The sequence below is a fragment of the Amblyomma mixtum genome, chromosome 7 (genome assembly GCF_055824585.1).
Source record: "Amblyomma mixtum isolate Tamu chromosome 7, ASM5582458v1, whole genome shotgun sequence".
Classification (NCBI taxonomy): Eukaryota; Metazoa; Arthropoda; class Arachnida; order Ixodida; family Ixodidae; genus Amblyomma; species Amblyomma mixtum.
In genome coordinates, this window is record NC_143018.1 from 110,346,474 (window position 1) to 110,365,439 (window position 18,966).

The window sequence follows — 18,966 nt, forward strand, 5'->3', positions numbered from 1 at the left end:
CACGGGGAGCATTGATGTTCAGCTGGGCCACCGTCAGGAGCAGGAGCAACCTGAGCCCCGCAGCGTTCACAGCGTCCAGGCTGCGGCCGCGGGCAGGCGTCGGCCCGATGCCCCACCGTGCCACAGCGAGGGCAGGCAGGGATCGTTTTCTTATAGAAGCGGACGGGGAGACGCTCGCAACTATAAAGCACGGTCCGCGGCACCCTTGTCCCCACAAAGGTGACCACAGCAACCTGCGTTTTGCCCAGTTTGCGCACGGATATTACGTTGGGGTCCTCACTGAGTTTTTTCTTGACAGTCTCAGATGTCTCGTCCGGGGAGACGGTGATGACGCCCTTGCAGAATTCGCCGGAGAGCTTAGGGTGGCCCCGGAATAGCAGCGTGCGGCCTCCGACCGGCAGCATGACGTCCCGGAGCAGCTTCTCCGCAGCTTCCACTGATTTCAGTGTGCACACGAGGACATTTTGCTCCCACACGGGCCACACTGCAAGCCCCACACTTGCGGCGTCCCCGAGGATGCTGCGAACGGCAGCGCCGGCTTGTCCAGGACCTAAGGTGGCCTTCAGGTCGATGGTTTCTCGTGGCTTAAGCACCACAATGATTTCGTCTTTCCCGATGCGAGGCGTGTGTTGCGGCCGCCACCGGGGCTGTTTTGCTTGTTGCAAAGCTGCATGTTGCGCGTTCTCGCCCTGCACATGTGCAGAGCGTCCCGCCACCCGTTGCTGGCAGGCGTCCGTGTTGGCGTCCCTGGAGGCCTTAGTCTTCCTGCGTCCGCGCCATACGCGGACCATGTCTTGGAGGTATTCCTCCTCGCTGGGAAGAGGCTCTTCATGTTGAACGGTTTCCATGTTAACGATCCCTATGGAGGTGACATCGTATCCGGTGACTTGGCCTTCGACCGCCATTGCCGAGGAATCCCAGAGGAAACCCCGAACGCTGCCGGCGCAGGCCTTGCCACCGTCAGGCTTAGCGCCGCAGAGATGGGGCGAGGTCTTCAAAGCACTGAAAATGAAACAAAATTCAGCGCACCTTGGCAAATGTGGTGTCCACGGATGCCGCTTAGGTTGCCGGAGATGATGGTGCCAAGCTTTCTACGGGGAAGAGTTGAGGACCGCAAATAATAGCGATCATTGGTAGAGCCGACGTGGCGTGCGACCGCTCGCGCTGCCTGCCACCGGCGTTCCCCGGAGCTCCGGGAGGCGCACCTTACAAACCAGTACACGCGCTTGTCGCTAACGGAGTCGGGTCGCCGCCTTCTTGCTCGACTCCATATCCAACACACCCTTCGAATGGAAGACAGGTTTCGCATCCCGGAACTGTGGAGACGTGCCCTCCACGTGCGGCCTCTTCCAGCAAACATGTCACATGAAGACCATAATGGTCGGCGCCTGGCACGAGCGGAAGCGCTAGCCCGATATTATGGGAACAAAACAGGTGTATACTACGTGGACGCCTCCGGCCCTCACCACGGGGGATGGTACACGGCCGCGGTAGTTCACAACAGCAACACAGTTAACGGCCTCACTTTCAGAGCCCGCAGTGCAACCCAAGCAGAAGAGGTCGCGATTGCTCTCGCGGTCTCAAATTCCAATTCAAAATACACAATCACCGACTCGCGAGGGGCCTGTCGGAACGTCGAACAAGGCTGCACTCCCTTCCTAGCCTATCGAATATACCAAAATTGCATACCGGATACGGACCCCCCACACCGTTACCTCATATGGGCCCCTGCTCATCAGGGGTTGGCAGGAAACGAGGCAGCAGACGCAGCCGCCCGCGAGCTCTCTCACCGGGCTGTTTTCTCCTCCCCACCTGATCAGGAATCCGATTTTAATCGGGTCAATACGTTCAAAAATATTGTCACCTACTATCAAGATAGCCATCGCCTTTACCCTAGCCCATGTAAAGGCCTCAAGAAGGCGGATGAGCGGCTCTTTCTCCACCTCTTCGCCAATACATTGCTGTGCCCGGCAGCCCTAAAACATTTCGACTCTTTCTTTAGCGGCAACTGCCCGCACTGTAGTGCGGTGTCTTCGGACACCTATCACATGGTGTGGGCCTGCCCCTCCAACCCCGCTATTCCCCCCATCGCCAACCCAACCCGGGAGGACTGGGAGGCGACCCTGCTCGGCTGCCACGACTTACAGGCCCAACAAGCCTTAGTCGGGCGCGCCCGGGCGGCGGCAACCGCCACTGGGGTCCCATACTAGGGACCTCCACCTAGTGTTTGTAAGGATCGGTCCCTTACGGGCTGATCCAAACATACCTCCTGTTCATTCGTAATAAATGTTTTCACCACCACCACCACCCCCAACGACGTGGACGGCTCCGGCCGACTCGCTCCGTGTCATAGCGAGAACTGCAACGCGAAGTCACGCGGCCACAGCTGCCAAGACGGCGTTCCGATGCAGCGGCTGTCACGGCGGCGGCGCGCGGTTTCAGCTGCGGTAAGTGACATGGCTTGCCACGTGGCTGCCACACCTTCACCGGTCCTCCACTTGAAGGTGAAATTGGGGCGCCGATGACATTGGCTTGCCTAGGCCAGTAAATCTTTCGCTTTAAAATATTTTCTGGACTAGATAATACAAAGAGTAGTTTGTTTGACCAACTTAAAGCGGTAATCTTTATTCCCTGCACAAATGAAACCTTTCCCATGAGGTAAACACTTATAAAACGTACTTTTCCCACCCACTGACCTCTTGATATCGCCCGTTCGTAATAAAAGACAGAGTTTCGAACGGCAGCCTTCCGGCCTGCAACAATACATATGGTGGTAAACTAACTCGATAGGCTTAGGATGCGGAATGCAGAGGCAATAAAATAAAGCGTGAAGATATTTCGCTGCTCTCCTCCTTTTTGGATCTTTAGACATGCATTGAGTCACTTCTTACGCGGTTGCCCAAATTCCTTGCTCTGTACCGGACCGGATGTGCAGCAAGAGAAATGGCAACATTTTCTTTGTAGGCTGTCGGATTAAATACTATTCTGCAATTGGAGAATAGTTACTTATTAGCAACCACCCAAGCGCAGCCATTGACTACAGGGGAAAACTACGCAGATTCCACGAGAACTTCGCTTGCGTGAATACTAATCAGTAATTACTCCCTTATCCCAAACCTACTCCACCTAGGGAGATTTTTCTAAACATCATAGAAAATAGTTCTGTGTGTAAATTCTTTTTGAATCACAAAATAAATTTCCGCTAAGCATAGAACTTTTATTTTGAAATAAATGCTTTTATTTCTGATTTCAGAGTTAACGTCAGCAGAGTTTTGTGGAACTATACAACTGTAAATAATGTCTACATTCACGGATACAAGCCGAAACGAGGAACCAACTTTTCGTGAGCAAGAGTGAACAAATTACCGCACTTTGTAGGGTATTACCCGCAGTACTAAACTAGCAAACGCTGCTTGGAACAGGTTTTTAGTCGCAGAAACCCGTTTTCTTGCAAAAGCCAATCATGGAAACAGGTAATATTTTACGCGTAGCTGGTCATTTTCCACGTAACCGTCATGGATTAGACGTCCAGCGTCAAGCGTCGCATTAAATGAACAAGATTTGTTGCTCGATGATGTTGGCCTTTTGAAGAATTTCGCAGAACGAGCAGGCTTTTCCTCGACTGCTAGTTCTGCGCCGTGTGCCGGATGTATGACGGTCAGCTTGACTTTGTGCTCAAAAGGCCACTGAAGCTGGTCGTCCATGTCACCTTTGTGAATGCATATGTAAGCACACAGGTTTACACTTTCACCATCCTTTTCCAAGTCGACTCCAGGTGACATGCAGTACCCGCGCAGGTAAACCCGCTCACTAACATACTTAGCCAAGCCTGTCGTCATCGCGGTCTGATAAAGTAATCTGATATTTTTCACAAAAAACTCGCAGTGCGCCACGCCAAGTTTTATGTGTCGCAGAATGTTGTTGGTACAGTCCAGTACCATCTGAGTATTTTCATTCGCTTCAGCTTTGGATCCTTGAAATGCAGTTTCAATCTGCGACAGTTTATCCTTCATTGTCTCTTCTAATCTGTTTATGTTACCCAAGATGATACTCGGTGTTTCTAGGCTATACTCGGTGCTTCTATTGGTAAAATGTTCTCGGAGTTGCAATTTAGACGCTCTGATTTCACTCATGACTGATGCGAAACACATACGATTCAGCTCTGTCACAGTTGCCAGTTCCTGCCTGACACTCTCCTTGAAGCTCTTAATAGCGTGAGAAATTTCGTGCAGCCGATCAGCGTGTGTGCTGACAGAACCAACTAATCGCCCCAGAGATTCCTTAACCTCGCCTGCCTGTTCTTCAACGGCCGCTCTGCAAAGCGTTAGGAAAGTTGTCTCGTTTTTGTATCCTGATTGCCGCTCTCTATCGGATTCCCTGAGTGTCGCTGAATTACAGAAGCCTTGTTTCAGGTGCCCGACAATGTCACAGCAAGGAATGGTCACAGAGCACTTGGGACAGCAGGTGGCGTGGTGTTTACAGTCACGTCGGAAGTGCTCGACGATCTCCGAAGCGGACCCCACGTACTCGCAGCCGCTTCCATCGTTCCAGCACCTGACCTGCAAAGGCAGGAAAGATGGTAAGTTATTCGACCGAACTGGTAATGAAGTCTTGATTGAACAGCACAGTAGCTGCCATTTCATTGTAAACTGTTTAGTGCGCTGTGATATTGAACGCAACCGCTCGAAGAAATTGCTAATACGCAGACAGCAGTATTTTGTTGCGAAAGCAACACTCCGACAGCCAAAGCGAGGCCAGGGTGGTCGCCGTCGCACCGTAGCTACGCTGACCTTGAGCAACCACCGCTCCTAGCACATGCCGCGCAGTTGCCCAGCGACTGCGACAGCGCGCGCTCGCTCCACCCCCTCGCCGTCGCCTAGCAGTGCGATAGAGGGCGCTAGCTCCTTCCTCTCGGGAGAGGAGGGGATGCCTCGGGCAGTGCTGCCAACCTCCAGAGCCGCTTCTCCCCCAACTTGCAACCAAAAATTCCCTAGATTTCCCTTGATACGAAAAATAGTATTCAATTGTTTGGTCTGTTGGAGTTTAACGTCTAAAAGCAACTAAGGCTATGAGGGACGCCGTACTGAAGGGCTCCGGAAATTACGACCACCTGGGGCTCTTTAACGTGCACTGACATCGCACAGCACACGGGCCTCTATACTTTCGCCTTCATCGAAATTCAGCCGCCGCGGCCGGGATCGAACCCGCGTCTTTGGGGTCAGCAGCCCAGCCCCGTAACCACTGAGACAGCGCGGCGGGTAGTATTTAATTGTGAAAAAATGTATACTTATCCGTAGTTCAGTAGCAAGTTTTATCATGCAGCTGCCCTATTATCAGAAGTTTGTAAGCAAATTAGCAGTAAATTTAAAACAAAGGATCTAAAATGACGAACTTCTAAATGAAGGTACAAGATAAACCGTAGCGCTGTTTGTAAATTACAAATCAAAGGCTCTATATCATGTCTGTGTTGTTTTTCTTCACTGTACACAAGATATTAGCTAACATGCATCGGCATGTGGAATTAAGTGAATTTTTTTCCCTCATGTTGTGTCGGTTTAGACTTCAGCCGAAGGACACCTCGTACAAAATACCTGGAGGTCGCTTGAGGAGTGTACAGAAACTGCGATATGAAAGCGGCTTGTTCATTTGCTGCGATTGCTCTAGAGGGTGGCTGACATTACTGTTTGAGTCAATTAAAACAATGAAGCACTGATTGTTACAGCTTTTGTATGCCTCATGTGATCTCAACCCACTTTGTTCGCCGTGGTGGCACTGTGAATTACGGTTGATGATTTTGGAGGGTCTAACGTCCCAAAGCGACAACAGGCAAACGTCCCAAACAAGCTTTATTCGAGCGCGCGGCGGTGTTGTGCGGGCCTCCGCCAGTTGTAGAGAAAAAGCAACGAAACGCTTGTACTGTCTTCCCAATTTGAGAGAAAAACAAAGAACTTTCCGAGCATATGAAATTTCCCTAGATTATACAAAAAAAATCTCTTTTCCCCTAAACAGCGTTCAAATCCCCTAGATCTAGGGGAAAGTCCCTAGGGTTGGCAGCAATGGCCTCGGGGTACATGCCGGTGCGCTTCGGCTCGGCTGAACAGTCTCTCTATGGATGAGGAGGCTGCAAGAAGACAGACGGAAGCGAGGAAGAAGAAACGTTCTTTCGCATTCCTTTAGGTCAACCAGAGGTAAACCACAGCCAATTTTTTCATGCCATTTTGGGATGAAATACACAAGAGGCGCTCTTTTCCGAAATATTTTCTCTTGTTTTTTTTTCTAAGGAACATGCCACTGCAATAATTCGCTCAGCATTTCATCAGTAGAGAAAACGAATATTTCTAGCAGCATCTCAAAAATTGGCACCATTCCATTAACTTTCCAAATCCGGCTTTAAACATTAAGTGAAGAGGCTCCCCTTTCTTTGAGGGTACACACACGCACAAGGAAAGTAGACGGGACTGAGCACCTCAGTCCTGTCTACCCTGCTTGTGTCTGTGGGTGTGTTTCACCTTTATCCAAAGATGAGCATTTAACGACTAGCCCAACAAGACGTTCTTTTAAGTGAAGAGGCGTACGGCATTTGCAAAAACCCGCCGCCTATTTTGGTGACAGAAGTATGATCCCAGTATTCCATTCTTTCCAAGGAGATATTGAACACATTCAGGTGCTCAAAGATGATTTTATGAATCGGTGTTGGCTAGGTCAGGTGTGTGTAGGGAGGCGTCGCCCGAACTTCAGCTCTAGAGACGCATTCAGCTGCCCTCTCACGTTCTCCTGCAGCAGCATGACGCTGCAGTTTCTGATCAGTCGCGAAGTTTTCTGCACCAACGTCGAAACAACTTTGCGTTCCAGGTTTTGACGACTGTTACCAGCTCTGAGAGTATTCGACCGAATTCAGGAATACCGCGGTCACTCACAGCAACGCACAGCGCGACCATAGCAGACTTTACAGAGTTATAGCCTAGAACAAATAAGGTAACTGAGTAATACTTGTTGGGGGGCTAGTTGATGCATGTTTCCAGAAAAAGGTTACAGCGCCGAAACAGACAACACACAGAAAGCTAGACGGGACAAGCGTAACTTCCAATTGATTTATTCACCGCGAATGCGAATGATTATAAGGCAATCAATCAAGAGGGATAGCAAGAACCACATATGCGCGGGAGGGTTGTACAAAAATTGAAAAAAAAAGAGATAGGCGAGTCACACAGGGGTCTCACCCCCGTGTATCTAAAAAAGCAGTTTCATTCCTATATATGGCGATTGATAGGGTAATAACACAATCGCTACAGTTGCTTTTGATATAGAAAGCCTCTAGCAGTTCACGGGCTGTCTGGTCCTTACTTCTGCTCAAAACCTTCGTTTCTTTCAGCCTCGCTGTACACTTAATCTTTCTTCACCGCAGGCTTTAAAGCGATGGGGCAGATGTGAACCTGTGCCATTTTTTTAAATCCTGAGCTTGCCCAAGGCAATAGGTTGCAGTTTTTAGACATTAACATCACCCTTAAAGACGAATGCTTTTGCTGGATGTATTGTCCTCGCGCACGAAAAGAATTAATGTCGTATGATTCTGCCCATTCGAAGACGGCGCTATTGCCCAGATGTGCCTGGAAGTATCGCTGAAAAAATCATGTTGCCATGAAGCGAGCGAAAGCTTTCAAACCCAGGTTCGGAAGTTGAAACAAGCAGGCTTTCCAACGTCGACTGTAAGCACAGTAGCAGAGGCTTTATTGAGAAAACTGAAGAAAGAATGTAGTAAATAAGGCAATGAAGATCAGGTCTCCAGAGCCAAAATGGACCGGTTGTCATCCAGTACACCCATAAGGTGGCGCACAATTTGAAGCATGTGGCAACAAAATACAAGGTACCTGGGGTTTTTTCCGCCCCCAAGAAACTGGCTGCCCTGTGCATTAAAACTGATTGCAACAAGGGAAAGAAAACTGAATGTAAGAATAGACATGCACCTCCGTTTGTTTAATGTGCCGTGGGAGTTGTCTACCAGACTCCTCTCAAGGGCGGAAAGAAGTACATCGGCCAAACCGGCCGCTGTATTAACGACCGATTAGCCGAACACAATCTGGATTTAAAAAACGGCACATGTTCACACCTGCCCCATCACTGTAAAGCCTACGGTGAAGAAAGAAAGATTAAGTGCACAGCAAGGCTGAAAGAAACGAAGGTTTTAAGCAGAAGTAAGGACCAGACCGCCAGTGAACTGCTAGAGGCTTTCTATATCAAAAGCAACTGTAGCGATTGTGTTATTACCCTATCAATCGCCATATATAAGAATGAAACTGCTTTTTTAGATACACGGGGGTGAGACCCCTGTGTGACTCGACTATCTCTTTTTTAAGGCGGAAGCCTTTAATGCCTCATCGTTGTAAGCAGCAGTTGTCGACAGAAAATGTCACGCTTTTCAGTTGGTCGAAACGATCGTGACGTCACAGTGCGCGAATTTCAAACGGGGCCAATTGTACTTAGTCTACTAACCATGCCACCAATTAAAGGGATCGTATAGTGATGCTCTAAGTAAATTTGACTGAGTTTAGTTAATTGCTTACTTAACCAACTAGACCAATTAACCTTTCTAGTCAGACCAGATAAATAAATAAAACCGAGTAAGAAATTGGCCGAGCTTGGGAATCGAACCCCGGCCTCCGGAGTGCGAGTCGAGCACGCTACCACTACGCCATGCCAGCTCGATGGTTTGGAATGAACAAAGGTGCGCCTAGTGAATACGGTGTCTTCGTTCACTCCCATCTTCCTCCCTTACCGTTACGGCGAGGTTTAGGTGTCCACCGAGATATGAGAGGCAGATACATTTCCTTTCCTCAAAAAGCAATTTACCGACGAGCAAGGCGTATTTGTCCGCGTTTCAGATTGGTCCAAATTGTCGTGACGTCACCACGCGCGAGTTTTGACGGGTGTCCACCGAAATATGTGAGACAGTTACTGCGCAACTTCCTTTCCTCAAATACAATTTTCGACTAGTGTCTACTGAGACATGTGAGACAGTTAATGCGTAATTTCCTTTCCTCAAATACAATTTTCATTTTCTTCACTACGGCCCCTCTTTCTTCTTTCACTCACACTTCCTCCCTTCCTGTACCGTGCGGCTCAGGTGTCCTCCGAAACGACAGAGAATTGCAGCCCCATTTCCTTTCCTCAAAAAGCGTTGCGTTCAAAGGGCAACGCATCGCGCCGAACGGGTGGTGGCATTCCGTGGACTCCCTGGAAGCGCTACAACACGCTGTCGCGTTCCACTCCTAAAGGCGAAGCTTAAGCGTCATTAATTGGCAGTTAATTAATGCACCAACAAGATGTGAAGTGAACAATCGCGTAGCAAAATGCAGCACTCAGGCTTCCGCCTTTCACCACTTTAGCCGCTAAAGTTCCTCGTAATTTTTTTCAATTTTTGTACAACCCTTCCGCGCATGTGTGGTTCTTACTATCCCTCTTGATTCGTTGCCTTATATTCATTTGCATTCGCGGTGAATAAATCAGTTGGAAGTTTCGCCTCTCCCGTCTAGCTTTTTGTGCGTTGTCTGTTTCGGCACTGTAAGCCTTTTCTGGATAGAACAAATAAACCCGTAAAACGACGAAGGACAGACAAGCGCACACTGCGACTATAACAGGTCCGTCTCCCAAGAAAACCAGCTCAGAATGCGCAGCACAACAACCAAGTCACACGCCCCCCAACGATGGTTTTCATTCCATCTGCCTCCCTTCCCTTACGGCGCCGTTCGTGTGTCCGTCGAGATGCAAGAAAATTACGGCGCCATTTCATTTTCGCAAAGCCAATTCTCACTTTCCAGTTATGCCTGGCAGATAATCAAGGTGCTAGCGCCGGTTCGAAAGGAAACGTAGTTCCTTCTGAATCGAATGCAGTTATCCTCTTGCATGTTGTTGTGATAAGCTTCGAGAATTCCGCGCTTCCCTCTTGGCCTTGCTTTTACCTAGAATACTGACGTTGGAAAACGGCGGGCCGCAGTGGCCATCCAGGCGTTGGCGTCGCTGGTTTGCTCCGTGAGTGGGGTTCAAAGATTTGTGGTGCCCTCGCTGCCTATCATTAATGCAGCGACCTGTGTGGCCGATGTAAACTTTTACCCAAGTCGGGGGAATCTTATGCACCAGACGTGTCACACATGTAATGCAACAATTTCGATACAGTGCTGTACACACCAGAGCTCTGGTTCTGCCACGCGCAACACGCGAACAAAGGCTTGAAAGTTTGCATGGCGCAGAACAGACGACGTTAACACCTTGCCTGACATCAACTTTTTTGATGTTGTGGGAATCCCTATGCACATATGGCATCACCTCAATTTTTTTCCTTTCAGTTCCTGTCTCTGCCTCCTCTCCTGTTCCCGTTTCTTCTGTCTTTCGTCGTTTGACTAGTTCATTGGTTCTGGACCATGTGCCAAATGACTCAGATCTCAACCTATCATGCAGAGTTATAGCACCGCCCGACCCGCGATCAGCTACCGTAAACCGCGTCCGCAGAGCGCCACTGCGCATACGCAGTACGCCTTGAGGACACCAGATGGCGCCATGTGCCCCAAATGCTCGCACGCCTGCTGCGTCGGGTCCGATCAGCGTGTGTCGGCTAGGGAGGTGCGGAACGGATCGCTATATGTCCTTGGTATGCTACATGCATGCTATAATATTCTATTCAGGGTTAAATTTACCCTAAATCAGCTTTGCTAAGCAGCAAAAATGTTTGAGCGCCGCCGACGCGTACGATTGGACTGCGCCCACTTCCGATTTGGGAGACATTTCCGTCTGCCATGTTCTTCCTGATTCAGTCCGGCTCTAACTCTCCTATTCGTCTTGCATACGTAATCTCCCATAATTTATGATTTCTATGCTGGAAAGAGTTGTGCACCCGAAGTGTACTTGCAGTCATAGACTTATCTTTCCATTAAGTCTTTAGGGGCATCTTAGAAAGGCACACTTTAGAAACCACTCCAGTGACACCCCTCTAAGCGGCTGTACTGTCTTCAGCTTTATGTAAAGGAATGCACGAGCTCTTGGCAGATAGTATCGAGCCCTATTCGTAGAATTGCTTGGCGGGCGCTTTTCGCAATGAGGGGAAAATGATTCTGCTGGCTTGCCTGCTTCTCGCAATGGAGGATAGCACCTCCCTTTCCACTTTGTTTCCGAAAGCGGCCACCGCGTATCAACGCAGGAACGATTCAAAGGCGATCTGCCACGCGCTCACGCGTTCCTTTTCGCAGTGCCGATGACAGTAGTCGCGACAGCACTATCTGACTTCAAATTTGCGATGTCTGCGTGTTGCACATCATGTGACCTCGAAATCATTTAGTTTGCAGGACACATGGAGAAATCAAGAATCTAAACAAGAAAAGAACATATGTACTCACTCTGACATGCCTACTGTAGAAAGCGAAGTCGGCGGAAGTCGTGCTTTGCTAATTCACCACAAGCCTAACTGTCCGCCTGTGCCTGTCCTTGATATACGGAACGAAATCGTACTTTCGCAAGCGTTTTTAAAACCGATCCAAAAGTTTTGCTTCAAGATTCCTAACAAATCATTAGCTTCACACCTCCGCAAATTCTCACAGAAAAAGGTATGCGTGAGCAGCCATTATCACAGCGGAAGCCCGTAGCTCTTTTTTCAGACAGGCAACTTACATCTAGATCAAATCGCTTGTTTAACACGAACTTCAGTGCACTCCTGCTAATACGGATTTCATTAGTGAAGAAAGACAGCTTCAAAACACTCCTTCCGATGTGCCTCAAAGAAACTCTGTGCCTGCTCCTTTATAGTGCAGCACCGTAATGACCAGAGCTACATGCCTGACGAACCCTTTAAAGATTTATGCAAGCAATAATGGAGCATGGATTAAAATCACACATAAACGCATTACAATCTGGGCCACGCAAGGTAACCTGGGCCACATGGAATCCTGCCTGCAAGCAGCGGCGACCCTAGTCGACGACTACGCGGCCTACTGCGGACTCCAGTGCGCCCCGTCTAAATCAGAATTTGTGCACATACGTCCCTCCCCTCGGGACACAACTCCGCTTTGCATCAGTCTCCCCTCGGGACCGATCCGGGAGTCCAAGGAGATCCGCGTCCTTGGTCTCTTCATACACCACCAACGCAGAGTCGACACCACCCTAACCAAACTTCGCACGGTGGGAGACCAGGTGGGCCGCATGGTCTACCCGGTCTCCAACAAGCGGGGCGGATTACGAAGCAAGGATGCACTGCGGCTTGCCCATGCTTTCGTAACGAGTAGAATCCTCTACTCAACCCCCTACTTGCACCTGCGCAAACATGAGGATGACCAACTGGAGGTCATCCACCGGAAAGTCATCAAGCGGGCTCTCGACCTCCCGGTAACCACGTCCAACCAGCGACTTCTGGCCTTGGGCGTGGTGAACACATTTCGGGAGCTTCGAGAGGCACACTTAGTCGACCAATACACGCGTCTTGCACAGACCACGTCCGGACGCCGCCTCTTGGACCGGCTACACATCAAACATGACTACCATATTGAGGAAAGGGAGAGAGTGCCAGCACCCTGGAGACGCGCCCTCCGGGTCCGACCCCTTCCCCGCAACATGTCCAGAGAAGACCATAGCGGTCGTCGCCAGGCGCGCGCGGAAGCGTTGGCGCGATACTATGGTAACCAACAACATGTGTATTACGTGGACGTTGCCGGCCCACACCACGGGGTGTGGTAAACGGCCGCAGTCGTACACAACACAAACACAGTCAACGGGCTCACTTTCAAAGCCTACAGCGCAACACACGCGGAGGAGATTGCCATTGCTCTTGCTCTCACTACTCCCAAGTCGAAACACATCATTACCGACTCGCGAGGGGCCTGTCGGAACTACGAGTTGGGCTGGGCTCCCCCGCTTGCCTGGCGCATACTGGAATATAGCTGTCGATCTGAAGATCCAACTCCACGCAACCTGATTTGGGCCCCCGGTCACCAGGGACTCCAGGGAAACGAACAAGCCGATCAGGCCGGCCGCGCACTCTCTCCCCGGGCTATCTCCCTGTCCTTGGAAGGGTACTCCCAATCAGACAATCTGGCCATTACATTCAAACAAATCACCGATTACTACAAGGAGGAGCACCGGCGCTACCCGGCCCCTTGTAAGGGTCTGAATCGCGCTGACGAGCGCCTCCTCATCAAAATTCTTACTAACACTGTACTGTGCCCGGCGGTGCTTAAACATTTCAATACATCCTTTGATGGCGCGTGCCAGTTCTGTGGGGAGGTGGCTGACACCTTCCACATGGTTTGGGCGTGTCAGTCAAACCCATCTATCCCCCCCAACCCCAACCCCACCAGAGAGGACTGGGAGGCGGCCCTGCTCGGCTGTCAGAACCTAAAGACCCAAAAGGCCTTGGTTCACCGGACGCGGGCGGCGTTGCTTGCCAATGGGGCCCCGGAATAGGGGCTCCACCTAGTATTGTTAGGGGAAAGGGCGAATAGGGCCTACCCCAATCACCTCTCTGTAAATATTTATTACATTATAAATGTTTTTCACCACCACCACCACCACCAAACATTCCTTGTTATCTGATGGCGCAAACAAATCAATTAAACCTGTAGTGCGTTCTGCCAGCCGACGATATTAGTGCACCAACTCGCATGCCGTCCTAGTCCATTCGCATTCTCTGGTGAGTCCGTTTTCCGCGGAGCATGCCACGTATATTAAGGTTACTCTTAAGAACGTTTTAATTCTGCAGCAATAAAGCGAGGAAGCTTTCTGGTGCCGTACAGTAAAACGCTCGCAACCTTCACTCAGGAGCACCGTGCCCAGGAGCAAGCCCCTTATAGACCTTATGCGAAATGCACTGCCATCTAGCGGTCGCCGCGCGCGATCCGCCATGTTGGAGGATAGCCGCCGGATTCACAGTACGTACTGGTGCACGCTCGTCGCGCGCGCTCGAGTGTCACCGTCCTCAGTGCGCCCACATATTGCTTAGTGCCTTGCTGTAAGCAGAAGGGTCACAAAGACGCCCAGGGAAAAAATGCAAGAGCGCTTCATTTGAGCGCATTTCTATTTTTGGACTGCGATCCCCGACATCCGCGGCACAAATGTTGCAGAACCGTCCCTACAAGTCGAGACATGGCGCAACACATGTCGTTATCGCCATGTAGCAAATGAAATTAGAAATAAGCTTTGTAGGCACGAAGAAAATATCACACAAAAGCTGTTTTTCTGCTCCGATTGCCCGTGAAGTGCTGCGATTATCGGCCTCGCAAGAGAGTGATCGTGATCAGCTGTTCAGTGGTACGGGTCGCGCTTTGTGAGAACCGTCGCTCCTAGTGTTATCCGCTGCAGCGGTCACACGCGTTAGTTTTTGGTGCGAATATTTGTTTCGACGGAAACACTAGCAAGGGTCAAGTGCCCGTGGCACAGAACGTTTGCGCTCTGCAAGTCAGTCAATCGTTTCTGTTGGACCAGGGAAAGGTGCCTATTTTGTGGAGCGACGGCTTGTATGCGTGTAGCGATTTCACTGAACCAGCCGGTTTCCACGAAACCGTGTGTTGTGTAAACAAAAAAAGAAAGGACCGTAAGGGCAGCCGCTCAAGCGGTACCATATTTCCAACTAGCAGCGGGAATGCATAACGCGCGTAGAATCCTCCAAAAATATCAGTGCACAACTGCTTGCTCGTCGTGGTAAAACCATAGACAGTGCTGCATTCACGGGCTACGTGTTTTTAACGGCGATAGTCCAAGAATGGTAAGCACTTGTGTAGTGGGGTCTGCGGCGACCCAGGGGTCTATGTGCCCGGTAATAATAATAAAATGTTTTCTCTCTCGGTCTAGGGCACTAGGGCAAACTAGGGGCTCTAGAGCACTATATAGGCAAACAACCAAATGCTGTATCAACTTTGCAATGAAAATGAAAAGCGTAGCATGTTGAGAGGCTACTTATTTCGACACTACCAACATGAGCGTGAAGTTTACTATCGTTTGCTTTCGGCGCCGACACAACGCACAGAAAACGCAACCACAACAAGAGCAATTCAAGCAGCACGCCCGTCCGCAAAAAGTATCGAACCAAATAAAAACTGACTCAAACTAGACCGAAATACGCACATTTTTAGCCGTAAACGAAAATTACACTTGCTTCGTGCATTTCTTGGTGTTCAGCGTCGGCAAACATACGTAGGACTCCGTGAAAAACTTGTAGCTCCGTACTCGGTGGCGTTCGGAAAGTGGTTTTGGACGCGTAGTAAGTGTCTGCGAAGTCACTTAGAAACTTGGGCAGCAGAAACAGGTCGACTGACCATTCAGTCATGTTTACAGGCTCAAGTGACAGTAAATAACATTTTCGAGCCAGCACAGCAGTAAGGAAGCAAAAGCAGGGCACGCCTAAATCCAGACAGCAGAGGCGGAACGAGCTTCTGTCATCCTCCTACATGGCGGATTTCCACTGGTTCTTCTTTTCTCCGATAGATGGCAGCAATTTTGCATAAGGTCTATATACAGGACGTCCGTACTTATCTGTGTGGTATATAAAAAATTACTTTGCGCAAACTACTGGCTTTTTCGTGCTCAAGGACATACCGCAGGACATCTTGTGGTAGTCTGCGTTTTTTATTTGCCTGGACTGCCCGGAATCGGTGAAAAACGGGTGTCCTCTGCGAGCAGAACTTTCGTCGAGGCGAGCGGGACATTGATTTTGAGAGGCTGCGCCAGCTGGTGATCTCCAAGGCGACTAATATTCCTGCTCGAAGCTGGGGTACGTCATGCAATAGCCCAGATGGCGCAAGCTGCCTAGTCTCCTGCGTAGAAGAAGATTCTGAGCGGAGTCGATTCCAATTCCTCACCGATGCGGGCAGTCCAGGCAAGTTCTGATGTTAAATTATTTGTAAAAAACGGAGACTATCACAAACTAATCTATTATGTGCGTGCTTCACTCCAAACAGTCAGCAGTTTGCGCAGAATAATTTTTTTCACATCCCTGACAGATAAATACGGTACGCTCAGTGTATTGCGGCTATCGATGAAATATCACCGCTAAAAGACGCCCACCGCTTCATTCCGTTCTCACCTGTCTTTTTAGGAGCTCGCGTGCAGAGAAATCTCTCCAGTCGACTTCCTCATCCTGGCACTTGTAGCCATCGAGGGGACAGAAGTGCGAACCTTCTTCAGCGCACTGCTCGTAGCATGACTGGCACAGTGTGTGTCCGCACGGAAGGAGCGCGGTAGTCGGACGCAGCAGTCTGCAGGCACTGCAAACCCTGTTCGGTGGAACGGGCTTGAGGAAGCGCAGGGGCCTCCAGTCCAGTTCCGCCGAGAACCCGACCAATGTGTACTGCATGCTTGCAGCGGACATCACATCACGCGCCAACTCGCTGCGCTTCTAAAACAGGGAAAAGGGCTTTTCCGCCCCTCCGAAGGGCGTTGTTATCTTCTCTTTCCGCCCGTTCCCAACGCGACAATAGCGGTGATAACGCGCTGCCTCTCGATGTACTCGCCTCCCAGCGCGGACGCGAATAATCAATTTGTCTGCGTTGGCCGGTTCCTTTAAGTCTGGTTCACATGCAAGCGATTGAGCGGCGCCTCGCGGCGAAAATTTACAACTTGTTGAAAGTTGAAACCTCGTCGCTCATTGCAGAGACGACTCAAAACCGGTATTTCTGCTGGCGTGGCTGGATTCGCTAGCATTTTCGCTTGAATATAAAACAGGCTTTAGTTGTGTGTTCTGGAATGACTTGCACGCAAACAGCAATCTTATCTTGCGACTTTGTGTTACTCCTATTAGTGTAATAAAATGCGGAGTGCCAGTTTCTGTCTGCATTTGAACGCGATTGAATTATGCAGTTTCTTCCTCGACACGAGCGTGGACGATGGATTTAAATAAGGTTTTTTTTTAAGAAACAATTTTATACACTGAGTAATGTCCTGCTGTCTGTGTCTCGATAATCTTCTTTTCTTGTGAAACGTGTTTTTTTTTTTTACCAGCTGCTGACGCATTTTCACTTTTCTTGGTCTCAGTGTATACCACCTATACGCTTCTATAGCTTCAAATCAACGGCTACTTGTTCTGTTGACCTTAGGCTGATTAGATTGCATTCGGCAACGTGGCTGAATATATGGTCGTACTCCTATCCTGGGCCTGCACTCTTTGTTCTTATCTCTCTCTCGCTCTCTCTCTTTCTATACACGGGCGGATGCGGTAATTAATTTCTCACTCATATTCTCTTCTCTCTCGCTGGAGCCCAGTTCTCGACATATATTCATTCGAAGTTTTTTTTTCCAGCCACTGTGAAGCTGTCGGGAGATTTCAATTGATCTATCCATGTTGATTGTTTCAATCGCGCGAATGATTGCATTTTAATATGGTGAGCGAGCAAAGGACACACCGTTGCTTTTAGCGGACACCGGAACTCCACAAGTAGAACCAATCACGACTGGGCGATGTTGCTAGGGCAGATATGCATGGTAGTTCAGAACATCGCTTTGTTGGGCTAGATGGTGCATGTTGTAAAATAAACATTTTAGGTAAAAGCAAAGATACAAGCGCAAGGGAACTATTGGAAGCATTCCGTATAAGAAAGACAGGTGTATTTTGTGTTAGCGATACGTCGGTGAGCCTCTTCAAATCGGAAATGGCGTATCTTGAACGGTTTGGTAGACAGTGTTGTGTGGAAGCTGGTATCTCTATGCACGTGTCCTGGTTTTTCCTTATATTTGCTGCGCTGTTAATGAATAAAGTTAGATTAAGTTTAGCGCTAGTCCTGTTTGGTCCTCTATTGTGTACGTCTTGGTGGCGCTACAGTTCTTTTCTTACAATGCATGGTAGCCTGGTACAGTATGGCCGCAACTTCTGAGGATGGTCGCCTGTTTGACCAGCGTGATATTCCTGTGCCGCCTTCTACCTCTCTATCGTACGAACGCCGTGAACATGTCTGGAAACCTATGACATGGATGAAGCCTAAATAAGCGGCCCGCTGACTTTTGGACACCCTTCAAGTTTTGAGGTTCCTCAGATGGGGACCTGCGGATTATGAGGTTGTTAAAGTAGGCTGAGTTGTTTATATTTTTCGACCATTGGAATGGCGACAAAGAACTAAATTTTCTACGTTTTGTAGCCTCTGAAAGCAACGATAGGGACCCCTATGACGGGCTAGAAGCGCTGCTAATATCTGCAGCATCTAATAAGTGTGTTACGTTTTACTGACATCTGCCGCTTATCAGGGAAAAAAAATTGCCGCGATTAAGCTGGTTAAGCTAAATGCGACTTCGATGTTTGCCCTTGTTTAGCTGTGTATATCTTTGTACAGCTTTTTGTAAGCTTAAAAATTCGAGCTTCACCTAAATACTCTTGCCATCGTTCCTCGGCTTTCTTCTTGCGATCAGCCGCCTGAGCTGCCAATTGCGATTATAGTCGCCGTTCCCCCTGTAAGGCGCACTCTGAAGCCACTTGTATAGCCTACCTACTGCACATTCCTCCGGTGAATTCATCAATCGCGTCTTCTTTCTCGCTCTTCGATTCTTCAGCTCTTCATCTGTTTGTGGATCCCATCGCATGGTTATACCTACGCCGTTCGGCTTCCGCTTTCCGTCTCGCTGTATCCAGAGGATCGGCTGACTCACGCTGGCGCTCTCTTTTGCGTTGCTTTTGAGCTCGCCGTGTACATCGTTCGTTTTCGGCGTCTGTCGACGGCCCGGCTTCATGCATCATTTACCGTTTGCTGCTAATGTTCTTCTTGTGGTCCTGTGCTGGAGTGGTACATAACCACAGTCGGGGATTGGTCATGGTGCCTTGTACAGTCAGACAGTTTTGAAATACTAACTCATTTAAGGTAATCGACGTTGAATTTTGTGCTAAAATTTTTTTGTGAATTATGACTAATAAAGGAGTCTCGCTGACGGAATCATTAAATATGCACACATTCGCACACTGGTTTTGGGGCATATCTCCTGGCGCCTGCTCCAAAGTCTGCCTGCACCTTCCTA

General features: G+C 49.3%; 1 protein-coding gene across 1 annotated transcript; it reads right to left on the reverse strand.

Annotated features, from left to right (window-relative positions):
• Positions 1-2,734: 2,734 nt before the first annotated feature.
• Positions 2,735-16,398, reverse strand: LOC149337201 (TNF receptor-associated factor 6-like). Its single transcript, XM_089553379.1, has 2 exons — positions 16,055-16,398; positions 2,735-4,559 (listed from the first exon to the last, which is right to left on the reverse strand). The coding sequence occupies exons 1-2, from the start codon at positions 16,337-16,339 to the stop codon at positions 3,462-3,464; spliced, it is 1,383 nt and encodes a 460-aa protein (XP_089409505.1). The 5' UTR covers positions 16,340-16,398; the 3' UTR covers positions 2,735-3,461.
• Between the last annotated feature and the right edge of the window lie 2,568 nt (positions 16,399-18,966).

What these genes read in the sequence shown, in the direction of transcription:
- LOC149337201 (XM_089553379.1), bottom strand. Translation starts at nt 16,339, where the DNA reads ATGTCCGCTGCAAGCATGCAGTACACATTGGTCGGGTTCTCGGCGGAA. An exon ending in GCGAGCTCCTAAAAAGACAG is followed by an intron (nt 4,560 to 16,054) that starts GTGAGAACGGAA and finishes CTGCCTTTGCAG; the next exon opens with GTCAGGTGCTGGAACGATGG.